At 36.7% G+C, this 22302-nt stretch overlaps 1 protein-coding gene across 24 annotated transcripts in view; it reads right to left on the bottom strand.

The window, feature by feature from the left end:
• AFDN (afadin, adherens junction formation factor) overlaps positions 1 to 22302 on the bottom strand; it is a 116671-nt gene that overhangs the window by 74839 nt on the left and 19530 nt on the right. For 16 of the 24 annotated variants that reach the window (XR_005700179.2, XR_005700183.2, XR_005700184.2 and 13 more), the window contains exons 2-6: positions 8027 to 8222; positions 6412 to 6527; positions 4746 to 4909; positions 4143 to 4303; positions 2970 to 3127 (exon numbers count right to left, since the gene is read on the bottom strand). Coding sequence is in view for 13 of the 24 variants with exons in the window: in XM_040059965.2 (XP_039915899.1) it covers positions 2970 to 3127; positions 4143 to 4303; positions 4746 to 4909; positions 6412 to 6527; positions 8027 to 8222 (795 nt within the window). In the remaining 11 variants the exon portion in view is untranslated. The remainder of the gene's footprint in view (positions 1 to 2969; positions 3128 to 4142; positions 4304 to 4745; positions 4910 to 6411; positions 6528 to 8026; positions 8223 to 22302) is intronic. The other 8 variants (XR_005700180.2, XR_005700187.2, XR_005700188.2 and 5 more) reach the window with 1 other exon arrangement.

Here is a 22302-nt window from a genome sequence, read left to right as displayed (position 1 = left end):
AATGGAAAAAACCACAAAACTGAGAATTAGAAAAAATACACTCTGCTTCGACATGAGTGTATTTACAAGCATTTATATATTATAATAGAGTCATTCCATTCTATATTTATTCATTTAAAATGCAGCAAAACATCCAGAAAATACAAGGTAAGACATTTAAATGAAGACCACAGCAACTTTGGACTTAATTTTCAAAGCATTTGTTGGAATAAACAAGTGAGAGAAGGTAAGTATTTGAGTATTAAGCCTCCTGTGATAAGTAAAAAATAGAGATCAAGTTATCTGACTGCTCCTTAAAAAGTCTCACAGGAGAACACCCCATGTTGCAATAGGTCTTCAATAACCTCTTCTATCATTTTAAAGTTTTTTAAGTTAACCCCCTCATTTCTACTGTATATTTGAGTCTGCTTACTGTGATTAATTAATCTACAATTTTCCTTACCAGCTGGGAATGAAGACTCCACACATGCCCCTACTAAAACAAACCACACCAACCAACCAACCAAAAATCCCTAAGAAAACAACAGCAACAACACCACAAAAAACCCACAACCCTCCCCAACAGATCTTGCTAAAATACTTAATGTCTTATGTCTGTAATGACTACTTCTTAAAAAAACCCAATAAAACTACTCACCATGAAATGCATGTTTTTGCTTGACATTACAAAAAGTTATTTATGCCTTACCCTCAAGTAAAAACATAAGTGCATGCTAAAAAGAAAAGTCTAATCAAGTTTCTACTTTCAAGAGTTAACTGGTTTGCTGCATGCCTGAAGTCTAATGCCTTGAGTGAATATGCACAGGTAGCTTGGAAGACTGTCTAATTAATTTGACATCTTCAGAGATGTGCAGTGAACCCCATATTACTCAGGCAAACTCAAACCAAGCAAACTGAAACAAACAAAACACACACATTGGAACGGTGTCTACTTGCTTACACAGAAAAGCCCTTTAGAACCAGGCATAAAGGTACAGCCTGATACACTGCAAACCAATGTGCAGAAGTAAATAACCAATAGGAAAATACTATTTACAATTAAAGTTGTCAAAAATGTTATGAAAAAATCTTACAATGTTTATCTTTCAACTGAAACTTTAGGAGCGATCTTTATTACAGGTACTTATACAGCCTTATAATGGTCTTGTCCTGTAACCTAAAATTCATCTTAATAGTTAAGTAAATGTCAACTGCTTAAATCCTCAAAGAAAACACTGCACCTGGCACATATAAAGAACAAAACGTTTCAAAATCCTACCAGTAAGAAACTGAAGTTGTATGTTCCACTGATAATAACTGAACTTAAATGTAAAGAATAGGAACACGTGCAGGACCTCTCTTACAAAGGGTACTGTAAAGCGCCAGAAGAAGAGGGCCAAAAGCCAGACAGAGAACACCCATGAGACTTCAGTATAATGGAGTCCCACTGGACAAATTTAGTGGTGCATTTCTGAGTTTCCAAAAAAGACAAGAGAGATTAAAGACATGTCAGGCTAGTTCTTGTGTATTTTAATGTTTCAAGTAAGGAAAGCAGCTTTATAAAATAACCGGGAAAAAGTAGATTTTAAAATCTAGATTTAAAATACTCAGCTTAATTAATAAAAGAAGAATTACTGTATTAAAAGCCAAGCACTGTATTAGCAGAGGATGGCCAAGCAGATTTTAGCCAACTACAACTTATTGTGAGCAAATAAGGTCTGCTACAATTAAGAGTTATGAAAACCGATCTACTGTTAGTCAGTGAAGATCCCTCACATGTCAAATGTAAACATAAGCACACAACTTACATCAGTTCAGACGCTTACTGTATGAAGATGTGTTATTCAGAAAACACAAACTATTTTCCAGAAGTACTTCCCAAAATAGTAATATAAAACAATTTCTTTTGCAACAATAACTTCATTAACCTTTCCCGAGATCAATGCAACATTCCCTAGACTTTTCTACATTAAACATCCCCACAACAAGATCAGAAAAGGTAAGTGGGAATACCAGCACTACGGAAAGAGTAACTTGCATCAGTTCCCTCGGTAAAGGTGCAATTAGTCCAATAAATTCCCTAATACTCAGAGAATTTTTAATACATCATAGTAAGTCTGAACAGTCTGAACTAAGCAGAATGAAGTAAAACTATCTTCAAATTCAGTCTGTGTCTCTGTTGTAGCCCATGATTCTCTCAAACCAACACAGTATCATAAGAAACAAACTTTTTCCCCATTTTTTCAACATTTTAAGGAGTAAAAAATGCAAGTTTATTAGACAAGTCATAGCCAAAAATGTATCTAACACTGGACTCAAATAAGAATCAGTATTTTCAAGCCTCACTGTTCTCCCCAAGAAGACAACGTGGTCAGAAGATTGTAATCTTTCATCAGCAGTAACCATGGGACTTTCTGATTAAAGCCACACCTCTAAAAAACAATTCCAGGCAATTCCTTTAGAACTCCTAAAATAATTAAATTCTGAAAGAAAGAGTATCACTTCAATCTTTTCTGATTTGTAATGAGGGTCAGCTACCACTGCAAGGTTTAAGGAAACAGCATACAACATACACCTTTTACAATGGAGCTCACCTCAGCACTTCTACTTCAGTGTTTCCCTGAACACTCTTAGTTCAGGGAAATAGTTTTGTGCACAAATTTAGCTATCCACTGGATGAACTATTAGTTTATACATCTGTGAATCACCAGCACACTTAGTGGCATAAAACCACTGTGCCAAATGAAGAAATACGCCATTTTCAGTATTAATGTTTTTCTATATAACAAGCAGCAATTTATTACAACTGGAAGACTAAAGTTGTAAAAATAAAAAACCTGACATGTCACTTCACAGTTTCTGAGCCTGTTAGATTTGGGGGGGAGATGTTAGTCAAGGAACTAACCGAGTCATTCTATTTAGCTTGGAAGCTACTGCAAGAAAAAAAAAACAGATATGAAACATGAGGAGATTGTGTTTTAGTGACTTACACGAGCAATACAATAATCCTTGGGATTTTCTTTTTCCAGGCCATATTTTTCCAGTGCTTCAATAACTGCAAAGTCTGCAGTATCTGTAGTGGACAGCAGGATTGTCTTGTATGGTATATTTGGTTTTAAACTGTCTGCATAAATTCGCAGCGTCCCACCTTGGAAACAAAATGGAATTAATAATGTAACCAGAGAATAAAAAGACAGACATGAAGTAATTTATTATATTTCTAACAGTACTCTATGTATTTCTTATTATTTCTAATAAGAACAAAGTTCTTCAGAAATAATTTCAATACTCTACTAATACAAGAAAAATTACCTAACACCCCCAAAATAGATTTATCTTCTGTTGTCATTAAAAATCTCCAGTGGTATTTCCATAATATATCTCATACAGTCTTTTTCCCAGTGTTTCACCATGCTTAGTATTACATGAAGTTAATAAAAAATAGTGGCAATGACTGGTCGAAGAACAGTACTTTCCCATCTTGACAGGAAGTTTGTGCTGACCTCCTCTCTCTTTAACAAGCCCATTTAAGATTTCCCTCAAAGCAATGTTTTCTACACCTCTAATTCTTTCTTCACTACTCTTCCATGAACAGAATACATCATTTGAGATTTTATCAGTTCTAACATTTCATCACTTGTTCTTTTCTAAAGGTGTTTATACAATCGTTGTTATATCCCCACCCCATGAATGAGAAATACTTAATCAGTGTTATTCACAAGATCCACCAGAATCCTTCATGCAGAGCAATCAATCCTTTACATTCTTTACTTATGCTACTGATTGAATTTTCTCTTTCAGGTCATTCAGCTTGTACTTAGTACAATGAAAGTCAGTTATTTCAGCCAGCCTCCTCAGTTTGCCGGTCTAAGTCCATCCTTCCTTTTTTCCCAGTTTAGCACTGTTAGCAAGGTCAATGAGCACACTCTCACCAGTCTGCCCACCACTGAAAGCTTTGACCTGCACTCATTGTGGAACACCCTCCTGTGGAATCCTACGTTTACAAATCCTTTGTTTAGTTACACCACAGATAAACTAGCCATGTGCAAAAAATGTTGGAGAAAGCAAAAGTTAAGTCAAATTTACAGGAATTGCTGGCCTTAAGAATGTTCTCTCAGTAAAAAGTTTACTGTTTATAACTTAACCAGACGAACTTTAAGTACCTGAGTCTGGTCTGCCGTCAGAGCTGCGAAACTCTTGCATTCTCTTCTCTAGTTTTTGCTGTCGCCGCCGTTTCATGACCACCTCAGGATTGGATATTGTGCGAGTGAAGCTAGTCTCAGGCATATCTTTGTAAACCTCAGCTGCAAGGCGAAAATTCTCACTGCCAAGTTAGTTTAAATAAAAAAATGTCATTAAGAGCTTAAAATACATACATCCCTATTACTTCACATAAAAAAGCAGTAGGATTCAGACACAAGAGCTAATTTAAATTATTTTAAGAGAGTTTCTGCATAAACTTCACTTTTGTTAAGGTTAATGCTGTTCATATACCCATGCTCACTGGATATAAAAAACTAATTAAAGCACTGCTAGTTGCTAGTTTTCAAAGAAAACAAGAGGTCTTCTACCTCTTCAACATGAGGGCAGTGGGAAAGGCATTAAAGAAACTTTGTATTATACCCCTAACTTTATTATTATTTCCAATACTGCAAAGCGTGGGAAAGCTGAGTTAGCATGTGCTTGCAAGTCATGCTTTTTCTTTTGCAAATGCACTTAAAAACAACTATCATTGAAGTTTTTAAAAATAAGTTTAAACCACTTACATATCATCCCCATGAAGAAGTCTGTCATCTCTATCTGACGCTTGTCGCAATGCCTCTTTTTCACGCCTCTTTTTTTCTTTTTTCTCTTTTTTTGAGAGGGTTCGCTTGAAATTCTGAATTACTCCCTCTTTTTCTTGCTTTTCAGGCCCATTACTCTGAGCTTTCTGAAATAAATGAGTTTAAAACAGCTTCCATCAATTTCAATCCAAAGAAAAGTTAGTACTGGTTTTAACTTTGCAGATCAATCTGTTTAAGACACAGTATCACTGACCCAAAACCAACATTCCATTGCACAGCGATGGGACTAATGCTCTTGAGGAAAACACAGAGAAGGCAAGTACATCATGTTCCAAAGAAGGTATGAACTGCTTCTACTCAACAAAGTGAAGAAACTGCAGGATTTTACTCGAGTAATGCCTGCTATCTACTTGACCTTAAAAGATTAACTGAAGGCTGCAAAACAAAATTTTGCTTCTAAATAAAAACACTCTGTAACAACTCTCTGCTTTTTCTGCTTTCAAGGCAACTGCGTTGGGGCACCAGATAAGAATAAACTGCAGAAGGAAAATCATTACAGAGGACTTTTCCCCAATGGTGTAGTTTTCCAAGTTGTCATTCCAGTGTTCCCTTCTTCAATTCCTGCCCCTTGCATATACAAGATACCTGCAATCCTAGGCTCATTTGCCTTCTGCCGAGGAGATTACAGTGCATGAGAGAAAGAAGATGCAGATTTTCTCACTTCTATCAGGAAGTGAAGAACACAGAAGGAAGACTGCAAATTACTTAATTCAATTAATAGGAATAGCAGGGTTGGTGCATGCAGTGCAAGACATCCTTAACTTTCCCTTCTACCTGTAGTCAAAAGCCCAGTACAAGCTCACGTACCTATACCCAAAGCACTTCTAAAATTAACAAGCTCTAATTCCAAAAGCAAAGGAAATTTAGTGCTCAGCACAAGATCAAAAACTTGCCTTAAGATAGCCCACATTGAACAGCATGTTTTCCACAGCTATAGGCAATCAAGCTACATATAATATATATAATTACACGACTTCAGGAGCCAAAGTCTAATCTAATTTAATGTTTAAATTGCTAATATTAAAGCAAAGTTTTCTACAGCTGACGTCGGCAGCTCATTCATTTTGCATTTGTAAGAGAAAAAAAGTAATCAACAATCAGAAAAGCAAAACCAAACCAAAACAAAAAACTCTGCACAAAAGGAAAGAGTCTTCCAACATTTTTTTCATGAAACAGAGTGTTACCTAAGGAGATAATAATTTTTAGCTCTTTAACTCCCCCTGGCATTCCCTTTTAAAAGCTTTGCAAGAGACAGGATTACCTCCCAGTATTTGCACCATATACTATTTGAGGAAATTTTCAAGTCATCATAATAGAACAAAGCAAGCTTTTAAGTTCTCTAGGCATTACATGCTCCAGTACTAGACAGCTACATGGATCACAGCATCACCAGCCATAGAAAGATAACAAAAATGCTGTGTTGCAAAGATCCACTTTAAGCATTTAAAAATACTTGCTCCAGATATTGACAGTCATGAGCAGCAGTTGTTTCCAGGAATTAAAAAACAGAAGTTATGTTTTCCTATATAAGCAAACCCCACAGATTTCAAAATTGCTGTTACCACTAGCATGCTCTATAAAAATTCACCTTTGGAGGAAGTGTATCATTTTCATTCTTGAGGACAAACCTTCCCTCGCGATCATCTTTGTTCCAGTTTAACTGTACAACAAGAGGCTTCTCATCCACATCTAATCTTCTTTCTTCTTCAAAAAAATGAAAAGCAGTAACAGTTACTTGGTATCTCAAGAGCAAAGATATTCTGAAATAAGTTAAGCTTTAAAAAAACCCAAAAGGTTTGCTTAAGAGAACACATCCGCTGGTATTTTCCTCTTAAGTATAGGGATAGAAAGCAAGCTTGGGAATGTAGAATTAATTACATGTCCCCTTTCCAGCAACAAGCCCAAGTGTATTCCATCGATCCATGCAAGCTAAAGATCCCCCATAAGGTAGTACTCTATAAGTCCTTTGTCAGAATTAAGTCTCAGAACACAACATTATCAATCTGGAGGAGAAGTTAGATCTAGAATTGAAATATTTAGAACTCTGTAACATCCTGGGCCTTCCAATTTTTATTTTAAATTGACTTCAAAGTAGACTACAGTCTGGTTGCAGCCTGAGAAATACTATTCTAAAAAGACTGCACAAAAATAAACAAGATTACAAAATTTAAACAATGAAACAAATCAAAAACTCCCACAACATTATGCAGATCTGAGACAACATTTCATTTAGTACATTACATCTATTTTAAGTATATGGAAAAGCAACTGACAGAGTTGTTAAAAAACTTAAACAAGTCCTGCCATTTGATTTTCCCATTGAAAAGAAGGAGACAGTGTATACGCCAGGAAAACAACGTCTTTGTGGTAATTTTTATTTAGTAAGAAACCCTCCTATCGACCTTGCATGCCTCAATCATTTTTTAAAAATCAGGGATTTGCACTACAAAGAAAACCATTTCATTTTGACTATAGGCACAGTGCTATCAGATTTTTAAAGAAATCTAAAGCAGAAAAATTTAAATTAGTCTTTCAAATGCAGAATGTAGTCATTCAAGCACTTATGTAAACTTCTGAAGTACAAAACTAAAAAACACTACCAAAAAATAAGTTTCTCCTATATCCGTCTCCACCACCACCACACGCGCTATCACATTCTACTCTGAAACAGACAAATTTTAGCAGTACCGAAGGCTATTTAGATATCCAAGTTCTTCACAGGTAACATTAGAGGATCTGTTGAAGAAACACAGTGGCTTCAAACAATATTAAGCTGAACTTCCCCCAATTTAGTAGTAAAAGAACATGAGTTATAAGGCTACCATCAAAGGCCCACAATTTCAAAGAACGGAAGATGTAGTCTTAACTGCTCTAATTGAACAGTACTAGTCTCCCATTATGAATTTAGCCTTTACCTACAAATCCTAAAAATAGCAACTCTCACAAATGTCAACAAACTAACAGGATGTCAATTACAGCATTTAATAGATCATAATCAAATCTTACATAAGCTGCAGGTCTGGTATGCATAATTAAGTTTTGAAAACCACTCTCCAAACAACAATTAGTAGCAATATACTTGGGAATAAAAAAGCCACGTCTCAGGAGGTTCAGAAACTGGGAGCAAACCTGAAGACACTTTGGCTGGGAGTAGATATGATAGTGGTGTGGATGCAGGAAGGACTTAATGAAAAAATACAAACCTCCACTGACGTGCACTTCATAAAGTGAGTATTTAGGGGATGACAACATTCGCATGTCTGGTCGAAACTTCTCTGCAAGAGTTTCTATCACATCTTGAGTGGTGGCAGTACTAGAGACACGGATACATTTTGTTGCAAAATTTCCAGCTGCTTTGTCTTGAAAGTAGAATCTCATTACTCCATGAAACTCGAGATCCTGTAAAGAAATAAAAATACAAGTCTGAGTGCTGGCTAACAGTTATAAGGGTCAGAGGTCTTGTGTTATTTGTTCCAAATTTATTATGAAAATATCAGACCGTCAAATATTACACTGGTTTTCCAAACTTTCTTAACAGTAGAATTAAAAACCAGGACACCATAAACTTGAAAAAAAAATATTAAGGACTATCTATTACTGAAAGTATTGAATCTTGTAAGTATTCGAATTTACAACTACTGTCAGGAGAATTAATAAAACCTCTTTTCTAAAAGCTCCTGCACTAGCACAAGGTGAATAACAGGACTGCAACTGTCAACCAGGTGGCTACACTACAACTGCAATGGCAATTTGTTCAAACTATTGTAAATTCACATCCTCACATGTTTTCCTTAGCCACTGGAGCCTGTGCTCTACTGCAGCACACCAAACTTCAGGAGGATACTGTCTGCTTATGCTGCTCCACTACTGGTCTGAACAACTCCAAATTCAAATTTTAGTTCCAGTGGTCTCCACCTCGCCAACTTCTGCCCCCTGCATAAACCCCAGCAATCATGGGGCCCTGCACTCAAAGGGAATCAAAGATATTCAAGTCTCCAGTTGACTTTGCCAAGTTTACTCTACAGTTTAATAATCATTGCTCCTGTCTTCGCTCTCCAGAGGCTTTGAAATAGGCAAATCCTTAGGTGCTGAGCACAGTGATAGATTTTATGCTAAGCACAGTCCTTTCCAGTACTACATCTGATCACAGGACACACATCACAATGCTTCTTTGAACAGCAAAGAATCAAGATATTTACTGAAACTACTCTATCATCCAGAAGACCTTTGCAAAAAGAAAGGGAAAAAAAAGAAGAATATTTTAGAAGTAATTTAAAAGTCAAATAACCTACACTTAGACAAACATCTATGTCACAAACACCTAGAGACATGCAGAAGTAAGCACTGTTCTTCCCCTGCCTACACCAATACAGCAGTCTAATGAAATGCACCATGGACCTCGACAATGGCCAATTGTGTTTTGTCCTCTGTTGTTATCCTAACAATTTACAGAACTAACCTTTCTGAGCCTGCACTGCTGTTCCCACAGAACCATCTATTGTACTTCCAAACCAGTGTTCCTTCCTGCAAGGAGTTAGACTTGCCACATTCCTCACTCCAGCTAACTCCCACCTCTGCATACACTCTGAACTTAACTGCAATTATACAGCTGTGGGTATAACTCTTCAGCTATGAACATTTTTGTAACAGCTACTACTCACCTCTGAAAAGCATCCTGACTACTTCATTTATTGTCTTTAATATACCAAATTATTAACTAATTATCCATACAAGAACTTACCCTTCTCATGAAGAAGGCTACCAAATGACTTCTGGAAATCCTACCTAACACAGTGAATTGGAGCTTCCTTACATGACTTCTTGCTAACTCCTGCAATGAGTTCCAAAAAGGTCTGAAGCACAACTTCTTTTCTAAATCCTGCTGACCATTCCACAGTCTATTATAACATCGACACCATGTGTCGATGAATTGTGTACGTTAACGCAATTTCTTCACACAGATTGTATCACCAGTGATTGTCCTTTGTAATACCAGCCTCACACTGCATTTGCACCCAACGACCTGAAGGTGTCCACCTAACAGAGGCATTACAGATCATTCAGTACAATTACTTCATCTCTCGCTTCCTTCAGTTATTGGATGAACATTCCCTGGTTCTAGTAACTTGCTTTCTTGCCTTCTTCTCTCTTAACAAATGCTGATTTGAAAGTATGCTTTTTTTTTTCCTTTAAATCTCATGCTTTTATATTCTACTTGTCAGATTTTATATCTTCACAATTTTCCTCATTTGGATACTACTTCAGCTTTCTAGTAACTCATCTTTACCTGATGTTCAGTTGTGCCAGCTTCCTTTCACACTTCCCTTGATAGCTGGCATGCTTTTGGTCTGTACCTCCAGCACAGCATCTTTAACTCTCAGCAGGCATATGTACTTGGCTACTCACTTGTCCCTTTTAGCTTTGCCAAGCTTTCCTAAGGTGAGTAAGCTGCATTTCCAGCTGGATTGGAAAGTTCTGTACTTTTTGCAAGAAAAAGGAATCTGAGTGTGTCATGATCTCTAGAAAGGAGAGCATTCTCACAGGTAATATTCTGAGCCATGTTCCACGCACGCTTTTGTGTTTACTTGGTTTACGGCTGCCTCTTCTGCTAATACTCCTTAACTGTGATGCTTCACAAAAAATCCACAGTATTTTTATAATCAAAGTTTCAATTCACTTGCCTGATCGTTGCAAAAGACAACACATGAGCCTTCTGCAGAAGTATCATGAAGCACAATGTCCCATTTAGAACATTTATTTCCCTTTATACAAGGTTTTCCCCACCACCATCTCAAGATACTGCTGAAGCAAGAATTTTAAAAGAGAAAAATGAGCACATTGCTGATCTTTTCCATGCATTATGTATCTTATACAGAGATAAGATTCCAGTAGCCTTTTCAATGTTTTTTTTTTTTTTTTTTTTGGGAGAGGAGATTATTTTGCTGGGGACACATTCCGCTGCCAATTAGCCATGCTTTTAACCTGCAGATTTTTTAACAGCACAGCAGAGACTGGAGAGCAAGGGCATGGAACACAGGTCCATTCAGAAAATATGTAAAAAACAATGCAAGAAGCTTTCTAAACTACCATGTTTGTTGTTGTTGTTGTTAATATTAGCAATATCAATAATAACAATGTAAGTTACAACTTATTTCTACTTCCATTTCTCACAAAGCAGATGAGACAAAAGTACATTCTGAATTCTCAAGATACAATGTCTGTATAAGCAAGTTTTTGTTTTCATTTTCCAAAAGAAGTAGTGTGTTTTTCTAATATTGCCATCTGACAATCTGGATATAAAAACAACTGAATGCACTGACTTCTGACTGTCAATTTCCCCCAACTTCTTCTACAGTAGTTTCTCAAATTGTCCCCCCAGTCCCTTCCCTCCAACTTTTTCCAAAGTTTTCTGTTTAAAAAAAGACTGCACAGCAGCATCACAATCTTCTGTATTTTATATGGGGAAGTGATCTTCCCCATATAAAACTCCTTTTAATTTTTCATTTCCATTTACATCCAAAACTGTACCTTGGGGCATTGCTAGACTATTACAGATTTAAATAAAAGTATTTGATGACATGGAAGTAATTGGTTTCATGTTTCAAGAAATCAGGAAATAGGAGACTACAAAAACAAAACAAAAATCTCCTAGTCTTCATTATATTTTTTTGATATCACATGTGCATTTGTGTGTGCGTATAGCTCCAGTTCAAGCCATATTTAACTTTCTGGCCACATGCTTAGCAGAAAAATCCCAACTACACAGAGACAGATGCCACCACGCACACTTAGACAACAAGGTAAGCACTGCACTTAAATTTCCACTCTCCACTCTAATTCTGCATTAAAGTGTTTTTATTTTTCAGAATTTTGTGTTTCATCCTCAAACTCATTCACTTCTGAATTTGTCAAGACTGCTAGGCACATACACTGCAGTTTATAATATGAACTTGTGTTAGGAAAAGAGGCTAAAGAACAAAAATCACTTGTCCTAAACCAGGTAGATAAAGAATTATCTATAATTCCCAGATATATTCTTTTAAGCAAAGGAATCTCCCCAAAACACTTAAAAATCTCTTGAAACCATATTTCTCTAAAGGACTGTCATTTATCAGTTAGCAAAAATAAATTTCAAAAATCTGGATTTCAAGAGTGACTAATTACTTCAGTGTATGAACACTCCTAAATTCCTCTTAGGAGTTTATATGTATCATAAGCAATTTCAGCTCTATCATCTGATCATGTTTGATATTTTATGTATCTGCTGTGCAAATTCATGGCTCATGTAGGAATGCAAGGAAAGACACTAGTCTTCAGCCACACAAGTATAGTCAATTTTCACAAAATTTTAATTCTGATCACCTAGACTGCAAAACATTTTCAATGGGAATATAGCGAAAGTCAGCTTTTTAGGCCTTGCAAATAAAATAATAAAGGCTGCTCTCCTCAAATACAAAGCATAATTATTCCTTTTTATCACTATCAAATGAAGTTATGGTAGTTTCCAAAAGCATATTCTACTCAAAAGGTTTCAACTTACATAATAACTGCCAGTTAACCATCATTTCTTGGTTTTACAAACAAAAGTAATCTGCACCATCTCATCACTAGGCACAAAGGAAAGAGTATAGAAGCATTTCAAATACCTAGCTTTTTGCATGATAACTCTGTAACTTTTTGCATGAAGTCAAGGACAGGCAGTAACTACTTCAAAACCAATGGGTTAAATGTTCCAAAAGTGTGTCTTCAGAAAACAAAAATAAAAACACATAAAAGTATCAGAATGAAACACCTGAAACACTTTCACAAAGTGAAACGACTTCAAAATTTTACAAAATCTTGTGAAAAGCTTAGATTAAACATTCTTAGAAAACATCTGCATTCTCAGTGCTATCACTCTCCTCTGACATTCTCCTTGAGGACCTCAGACCATCATCAAATGAAAAAGAGCAATATGAAAGCAGGAAGCAAACAATCTCTAATATATAATGAAGTCAGCCACACCAAATACCCAAGTACTAAATACACTTAAAACTGAAGATGTGAGGTACAAGTTATCGCATCAGTTATCATCAGTGTTTTCCATGAGGCTTCACAAAAGTGACTCCTGTTTCTCAAAAGAGTTTGATCTTTGAATCTAGCTCCCAGTTACTTACTGTCAAGGATGGATTTCTGCTTTAAATCAGTAATAATCAAGATCACTCGTTTGAAGTTATGCTACAGAGAAACACAAGCAAAAGAAGGAGAGAAGAGCATCTCAAGCTCCCCTCTCCAATTATGAGGAGCGGTTATATACACATATAAAACAAGTGTTAATAATTAAGGAAGGCAAAGGCGTTTAATACTTCGGCAATTCAAGACAAAGAAAATCCCCACCAAAAAAAAAAATCATCTCCAAACATCTCTTTCTGTCAATCATCCCACTTTTTTTACACAAGAATATAATAATCAAGAAGGAATATGAAAAACAAGGAGAAAGAGATAAAAAGACTGCACTGTACATGAAGCTCGGAAAAAGCCTACAATGTGACACAATGGGATTTGCAGCAGGGAAGCCTAGACTTCCTGAAGAATCTAAGAAGCTTCTGCAAACAAAGCAGTAATATCCAGGAGCCATAATCTACAGCCATGCTCACATACAAGAAAGGAAACCCCTCCTTTAAAGTGTCAGAGATAATGAGAGTGTATTTATCACAATATGTAGGTCACAGCAATGAATGAGATCAAGATTACTATTCCCACAAGCCAGCAAAGAATACCCATAGGCTTTTAAACTTCTATCCCACCTGTATCCATCACAAAGTACGACGCAGTTTGATATTTAAAAATATTACACACTACCCATTCTTTAAACCAGTCAATCTCTGGAGCAACAGAGAATATACAAGTTTCCCTTCAGAAATCCTCATCTGCACCCCCTCCTGGCTTTGATCTCTTTCAGCTGCATTGATAACACTGTTTGCCTTGCAAGCACATTCTGCATGACTGCATCTAGAAAATACCAAAATCCAGCACTAAGAACATCACATCTTTCATCGTGACCCATTCAAATTCTGCAGGCAAAATCTACAGAGAACTAAGCTGCAATTACTATTCAGGTACATGTGCTTGTTGCTCAGGAGTTTTGCTAATAGAATATAAATAACAATAAAACCAATCCACAGTACAAAAATTAGAATTAAAGCACATACAAGTTGCTTTCAAATGAATTCAGGTCACAATATTGATATAACAGGTCAATGTAGCAATAGTATTATCACTGCAGGATATTCTGAAACACTCATATAATGCCTTTGTCTCTGACCTGTTGTCAGTCTACAAAGTAAAATGGAATTGCTTCTTTTGCCTTTCCAAAAGCCACATGTATGCAACAAATCTGGAATTTTAATGAATACAAGAATATTAAAAAAAAATAAATTCTGACAATATTTTAAAACCCACTTAAATCAGTAAGGGAATAAGCACTGTGAAACTACATGAGGGTAAGGTTTCTAGCACTCATTCCCAGTTCTAGCACTCAATTCCCACAATGACTGCTTAACTTGAAACTTGAGGGCACACAATACTATTAAAAAGGAATTCCAAATAGTTTGGGTTTTTTTGTTGTTTTTTTTTTAAATCCTGTAACTGTTATAAACTATTTTCCATGTAGCAAAGAAACACAGTGATCTTGTTAAACTACAGTTTTTGAGTTAACTTCAAAAAGTGCAGCTTCATGATAAAAGACTACCTTTAATGTAACAGAAGAAAGGAAGAACAATACAGATGAAAAAACAGCTCCTGTAAAAAGAAAATTTTCATCAGCTTTACTTCCTCTTCCAAACCTCTGACACCTGGAACAACAAAGACTTTCCACTACAGAATGACTCATTTTGCCACAACAGTTTAGACACTGTAATGTTCACAGAAGCAGGATCAACAGCTGACCTTTCTGTCACAGAGAATTACCAATAACCCACAACACAGAGATCATAACTAAGTGAAACCTCCTCTTTATTTTCCCGAGGAAAATTGCACCTTAGGAACCGGCCCCACTACAGTATAAAACAAAACCTCTAGACCAAAAGACAAGAGATACTAAAACCATTTTCACAATATAAATGTAATGCAATGAAGTCAATGCAAAACGCAGTGCAGTACAAATGGTACACAAAATCTTAAACTAAGGCCAAAAGTCAAGTCTGTAACTATCACATCCACAATCCAAAAAAGGGTTAACTTTCACAAATGCAGCTTGAATGCCCATGTGAACCTCGAGTGATCATAGATGTAAGTTTTTTACTGTATACTTTATACGCATTGTCCCTGCTTCCTGTTGCCTATCTGTCCCCAACAGCAAGACTAATTAACACAGAAACTCTTGGGATGAAACAAACATTACTGCAATCTTCAATACTTTCCTGCTAACTTAAACCTCACGGATCAGAATATTAGGTTTCAAAAGAGACCATTCACCAGGTAGATGAAGCAGGGTATTTCCTACCGACTTCAAAACAAAACAAGTTATTTTTAGAGTAGTGTTTTACTGGAGCCACCACATTCTGTGTGCAGTCATTAACCACATTTCGTTCCAAATACACCAAAAGTTTTCATAGCCTTTTACAAAAGGTGTTATTACAAAAGCAACATGAAGTGTCTTCACATAAAATTTATGAGTCAAAAAGCAGCTGCCATTAAAAATGAAAAAAAAATTGCCAAGGGCACTCCTCAAAAGCATGAAAGACATTACTTTCCAACTCTTAATTTCCAGACCTACAGTATGTGATCAGCAAAATCAGCCCAGCACTCTGCAACACAGCTGCTGCCTGCCCCCTGCAGGGTGTGCTTTGCTAAGCTGCAGTGGACAGCATTTACACAATCAACCAGAGAACACGCAGATCTGTTCTTTGTACAAAATGAAACCTACAGTTAACTGAAGTAATCAAACAAAAAATGCTTTCAACAATAATCACTACCAACAGTTTGGTAACTAATCATTCATTAGGCTGATTAAATTAAAATAAGGCTACAGAAGATTACATCTTATCCCCAAATTAAAACATACCACCTTTTATAAACTTATATTGATGCTGGTATCAAATGGAGACTCTCCCAATACCCTTATACTGAGGACTTTGCAGCAACTGTCAACATATACTCTGAAAAAAATTATACCCAACAAAAGCTTGTTAAGAAAGTTGTTATTATTATGATTAGGAAAATTGCTTGAAGGCGGTGGTATGACAGTAACAGAACGGAAAAGTGATTGATATACATCTGTTGTATCAAAATACCCTGAAGGTCTCCAGCAACAGAAGAGAAGTACAGGCAGAGTTCAGTCATACCTGAAACTAGGTAAAAAGTGAATCAAAACCAAACAAAGCCTCCTTTGAGTTAATCATGACATATTTAAAAGAAGAAAAATAACTAATAGCAATGGGCCTCAATAAAACATTGCTTAACTTTTTTACTACTTATCTACAACCTGTCACTGTTGCACAACTAAGACAGTTGCTAGGGAGCAACACCCAAAAAACTTAGAGGAGTATTAAAAGTACAGACAATCCCCTATAACATTTTTCAGATGCATCTTAAAAACCCACCAAAATAAATCAGAGTTCTCCATACTATTTACCGTGTTAAAGACTGTTCCTTTTGAACAGTCTTTGAAGAGTTTCCATTTAGAGGAAAAGAAACAGATTATTACACCCACCTCAAACCAAAATACAAGAGGAAAATTGAAGGGGGAGAATGAAAGTTCAGGCACTGGAAGTCTGATTTTTCACTGTCATTGCTACTTGCAGAGCTGCAATGCCTGTATTTAAAGCATCTTCAGGCAACAATCAGGCCACAAAAAAGACTGCCCTTACTCACTGTAACGTTAAAAGTGCAGACACACAGTCAGCAACAGAAACTCTAGTGCTGCAGAAAGCACTTACTTCTTCATACTGACACACTCCTTCCCACCTCCTCTCTTATGCCAGGCACCAGCATCCTGCAGCTGTACAGCAACATGAATCAGGTTAACTCGGAAGATATTTCCCTTCCCCTCATCCAGTGATGAGGAAATTGTCAGCGCTGGCAGGTGGGGGAAACTCTCCTCCTGCTGGCACCTTGTATTAACTTGAAGGAACCAAAAATCAGCAACCTCTGCCAAGCTGAACACTTCATTCCCACTTCTGCACCACCATCAGCACATAGCTGAGTCCAGCACGATAAGCCAGCAGGCACTTAAGTTTTTTTTGTCTCAGGATATGCTGGCTCGGCTGTGAAGTCTTGACACAGGTCTAGATAAACACCAGACCAAAGAAGGCAGCAGAAAAGCAGCAGTCTAGCAGAGATTGGCAGCCCTGATGAGCAAAGTGGAAACTGCAGTTTGTCACAGGAATGGCAAACCTCTCAAATATTTTAAAGACCTAACCCACAAACACATGGAATTTAGATAAATTAATTTTCTAGAATCACAAACTAAAATTTAAAATACTAAGGCTCTTTCTGTAACTGCCATACAAATTGCTAGATTCCAGAGTTACATGGTAATTTCTCTATAATTTAAAAATATTAGCTTTTCCTCTGTAATAAAACTCTTGACAGAGGAATGTCTTAGAAACAGTCTTAAATCCATAAAAAATTACAGTAAAAGTAGTTTGCAAATTCATCTATGAAACTACTAAAAGCTGAAAAGATACTTCTTTTTGAGTGAAAACTCATTGTCTCTAACAGAAATGTCAATCTACTTACAGCAGAAAGCTGCATTACTGAAAAAGCATTTCCACCAGCAATCAAACTCATGAAGCTCGGTTTCTTGTGGCTGTCTTCCCAAAGCTGATCACAGTTTTATTATAGATGGTACAAATAAAATTATTCTTAACATTTCCCTCCCACATCGATTCTCTAGTGTCCAGAAGTACATACACTAATTAGTACAAACTAAATCAAATATTTTGTCTCTTTCTGACCACTTACAGTGGCAACTTCACACTCCTGACACAGGCTGAAGATTCAAAGAACCAACAAACCAATTAAAACCCAAATTTGACAAGCTGGTGCCCATTGATAAACTGTCACCAGCAAATACATAGAGTAGCTCAGAAACCACGCCAGCTTCAACCACCTGACATTCACTTGACAAAACATTCATACTTATTTGCTTTCAGTATAACCTCTATATTAGAAATAAAATAAATAAACTCTCACTACATGACCCCCCAAAAAAAAAAAAAGTGACACCAACAACCCTTTAAACTAACAGCTGCCTGGATTCATTTCTTGTAATTAGCACTGCTAATTTTACTATTTTAGTATCGGGCTTTAGTATGATGAGGGTATCAAGGGAAACCATAAAAACAAAGTCATTTTTACATAATGCAACATTGGTCATGCCATGTATTTATGCTGACACAGCTAGTAAAGATTGAGCCAGCTTCTACTCTGTACTGGTAAACTAGATTGTTTAGTCCTGTGGGATGAGCTGGAATCAGCACCATACAGGGTTAAGACATCCAGCTACACTGACCGAAGGAGAAAAATGCTGGTGCTATCTGATACTCTGCATGCAGGAGCTTTGGCAACCAGGCTAATTAGTCAGGAGTTTTAAGTAGGAATGCTAACAAGCCTAATAGAAAAACAAGCACCTGATTCTCCTGAAACAGAAAAACTGAAGCCCGGAATCTACATTAAAAACACCACACAACTCAATATTCTGATTTAAGCACAACCTTTGACTAGATTTCAAAAAGTTATTTCCCAAAGAGGTTAGTGAAGAGTAAGTTTGAAGTAATAATATAAGGTCAAAATGTACCACTAAATGCAATTTTATTGTAACAAATTCTATAAAAATGGGGCAAAGGACCCCTTTTTGAACTAGTACTGTTTTTCTTTCCTATCTGAAATACTTACTTTCCCCTTCCCTTTTTAAGGGCAAACCAGCCATACTTCAGGTTATGGAATAATCAACATCTACAAAAATAGTTCTGGGAAAAAAAAAAACCAGCCCAAACTGAAAATCTGCACCGATGAATGAAATTCATTGAGATAATCTGTGCCACAGCCAAAGACACACAACCACGCGGCTTTTATATGCAGCTTTGTCTAGAGTTAATAAGCACATACACAAGCTAAGACATCCTTCTGGTTACTTCTACCACACACTCAGAAAACACGATATTCATTCACTACAGATAAAACCAAACCTGCAGTCAAATTAACACATGAAACTGCCACACAGTTTTCAACATTAGAAAGCATGAACTTGAACACTTAGAAAGAAATATGGGGGAGACATTACAACTTCCAAACAGGAGGATGCCCCAAAGAGCTGTGGTTTCGTTTGGTTGTTTTTTGGTGTTTTTTTAAATTCAGTCACTCAAAAACTCCCCCAGGAAGTCTCATTTTGAATGGCTTATTTATTTTTATATTTAAAGGATTTGGGTCATTTCTTAAAACTTACAAAGCAGTTCATTAATGCCATTAGTTATCTTAATGTTAGTTATCTTCCTGCTGGACTACCAAGGTCACAGATAGCTTGTGAAAAACCTATACAGTAATTCTAATTGTTTGGTAAAATGCATCTGTTGATAGGCCTCTCTCTGCAAATCCTATTTAATCCTGTTGTATAATCTTTGGCAACAATTTCATCAAGTACTGTGTTTGGTGAATGACATTCAGCCTCAGTTAGTTGCACTTAAAAACAACTGCTGACAGCTAAAAAAGGGGCTTTCTGTGCAGCAACATCATATAGATTATCTTCATACTGACAGTGGTTTTGCACTCCCTGTGTTGTGATGTTTTCTTTTGACTGTTCTCATGCTATAAAATCTTCCATTCTAACACAAAAGCTAGCTCAAAGCAGTCCCAAGCATATAAAAGTTTCTTCCTAAGGCACCTGCACAACCAAAACATTGCTTTGCTTCTGATTTTACTCCCTTACTGTTCTGTTTACTTTTAGATTTGAAAGAGAAGATACCATGTAGTTATCAACATAACAATACACTTTAATGCTTTGTACTTGAGCTGGCGCCCTTCTCACTGAAGAAGCATTTTACATTCCAATTACCTACCAACTTCCTTTTCTCCAATGGGGTTCCACACTTGCTCCCAATCTGCAATAGCGTCTGTTCTGCCAGACTGGAAGCAAGTTCGTTGGCTGAAAGGTCTTGCTCTCTAAACAGGCTTATCTAAAAAGAAAATCTCTATACCTGAATACTTTATTCTTTTATGTATCTTCCACATTATTATTATTAAACACAGAATGTACTAGTCACATAGACCTAGAAATAAATTCCCCAGAAAGTCCCTAATTGTTGATTACTGGATGGCTATCTCAAGAGAAAAATTACTCCGTAAATCCTGTTTGTGGCAGCAAGAGAAAATATGACATTAAGCTAATCCAATGGCAACTATCAGTTACATTGGAAGGGGCTTTCCTTATCAACCCCCACTCCAGCTGTGCAATTTTAATTGTTTCAACACAAGCATCAGGTGAACTCTAATGAGCCAGTTCAGAGAGAAAAGACCAACAAAACCTAATCCTACTCTCCCAGCTTCCCTAACAACTTCACCATGGAGTCACATAAAACCCAATGCCAGCAAAAAGGAAGGATTAAAAAACTCAAACAAACCTGTTCAATTGAAGAAGGGGTGAAGGGAGCACTCTCTTGCAGCTAGAAACCATTTTACCAGCTTAAACTAAAAATATGAAATCTCATCCACATACTTTTCCCATGGGTAGCTATTGACACCCAAAATAAAACCAACAGCAGTAGTTTACAGAGGTAAGGAATGCTTCTGCAGATCCAGAAATTCAGCCAATTGGTTGTATGATAGAGGCTGGCTTCCACAATGGAAATAAACTAGTTATCTGTGGGAATGCGGGAATTTCATCATCCCTGTCTAAACATCTATTTCACTTGCCTAAGGATGAACAAACAAAACATTATGAAAGTAGTACAGTATTTGAAGTTCAGCATAACAGACCTAAAAAAGGCTATTAAAATAAAATCAGACTATAATTCAATTATTAAATAATTTCACTGAGAACTTAAGTCATGTTTTAGTGCCAGAGGACATAGCAACCCATGCCTATGAGTTTTCTACTGCTTCAACTAAAAGTAACTAAACATATCAAACACCAAGGTGATGCTATTTTCTACTGCAAATAGTGTTCTCTCCAAATCATCAGGAGACACCGAGTGCAGAGTACATTAGAGCTCCGATCATCAGCTTCGAACACTAGCCTCCAAATTTTTTTAAATGTCCTGAGCATAAAAAGTCAAGGGTTCAGCTCAAGCAGGCATGACACAAACGGTACAGGAACTACTCAGCAGTGCCAAGAGATCTTCCACAAAACACTGCTGCATCAGGTGCTGTCTCAGATGTTGTCCACACACATACACTGACAGTTTTACAGTGCTGAGAGTCTCCAAAGTCCTGCAGAGACCACAGTAGCACCATTCCAACAAATCAAGCCAGAGGAGGACAGTAAACAAAATTATTAAGACAATGAAATTGAAAAAGCAGTCAATTAACAAAGTCAGTCCAGAGACAGGGTGGGCTACACGTTTAAAAAGCTCAATAAGATCTGCTAAAGGTAACGTTTCATTGTGCCACCAGTCATTAGAATAGAGAAGCACTAAAAAGCTTAACTATAGGAGTAAAAAGATACTTTTTTTCCTGTAACTGCAGTATTTGGGCCATGGCCACTGTATTTTCTCTTTTTCTCCTGATTCAGTCTCTTATTCCATGCTCAGAACAACAATGCAAACGCAGCGCCTGTGAGTAATTGCCAACATTATTCCCGATAGAGGAAACAGCAGTTGACCAGTTGATTACATAGGAAGCTCCTCATTTCCTTTGCAGTTCTCTTCATAATAGCAGAAATAATCTGGAGAAAAGTATCATGTGGTAGTAGCATAAAGACCAATTCCAGCGACTTTTTGTCAGAAAGAATTCAGTCAGAAACCACCATTAGTTTTTCAAACAATAGTCGAGATATACACACCCCAGTTAAAAAAAAGTTTGACTTATTATTTTATAATTGTTGATCATAACCTCTCAAATATTTTTGAGTTGAGTCTCTCATTAGATTAAGTGTTCTATGCAAGACTACTCACGTTTTATGAAAAATGATGATTCTCAAACAGTAGCAAGGCTGCTCTTTTTCTCAGTCATAAACACTAATATGTCATTACTTCTTTAAAATTATAAGACACATTACCATTTTGCTGCAATATAAGGTAATGCAGAAATCTGGCTTCACTTTTAGACATGATGAGGGGTTGAAAGGCAAGTATGGGATTGATTCAGTTGATTAAGCGCTCCAAATCTGAAGTAGTCAAGAATCACTTGCTCACTTCTCATTTTAGCATCAGAACAAATCTAGTCTGGTAGGTTAGCAACCAAGCTAATACTGCCCCCTCATTTTGTAGTGCCTTGCTCTTTGTTTCACAAAGGCCTGCCACTGCCTGCTTACAGAAGAGTGAGGAAGTTTCAGAGGGCAGGT

The sequence above is a fragment of the Hirundo rustica genome, chromosome 3 (assembly GCF_015227805.2).
Source record: "Hirundo rustica isolate bHirRus1 chromosome 3, bHirRus1.pri.v3, whole genome shotgun sequence".
Lineage (NCBI taxonomy): Eukaryota > Metazoa > Chordata > Aves > Passeriformes > Hirundinidae > Hirundo > Hirundo rustica.
Note: the sequence above shows the minus strand (reverse complement) of the source record. Positions and strands in the feature narration are given on the sequence as shown.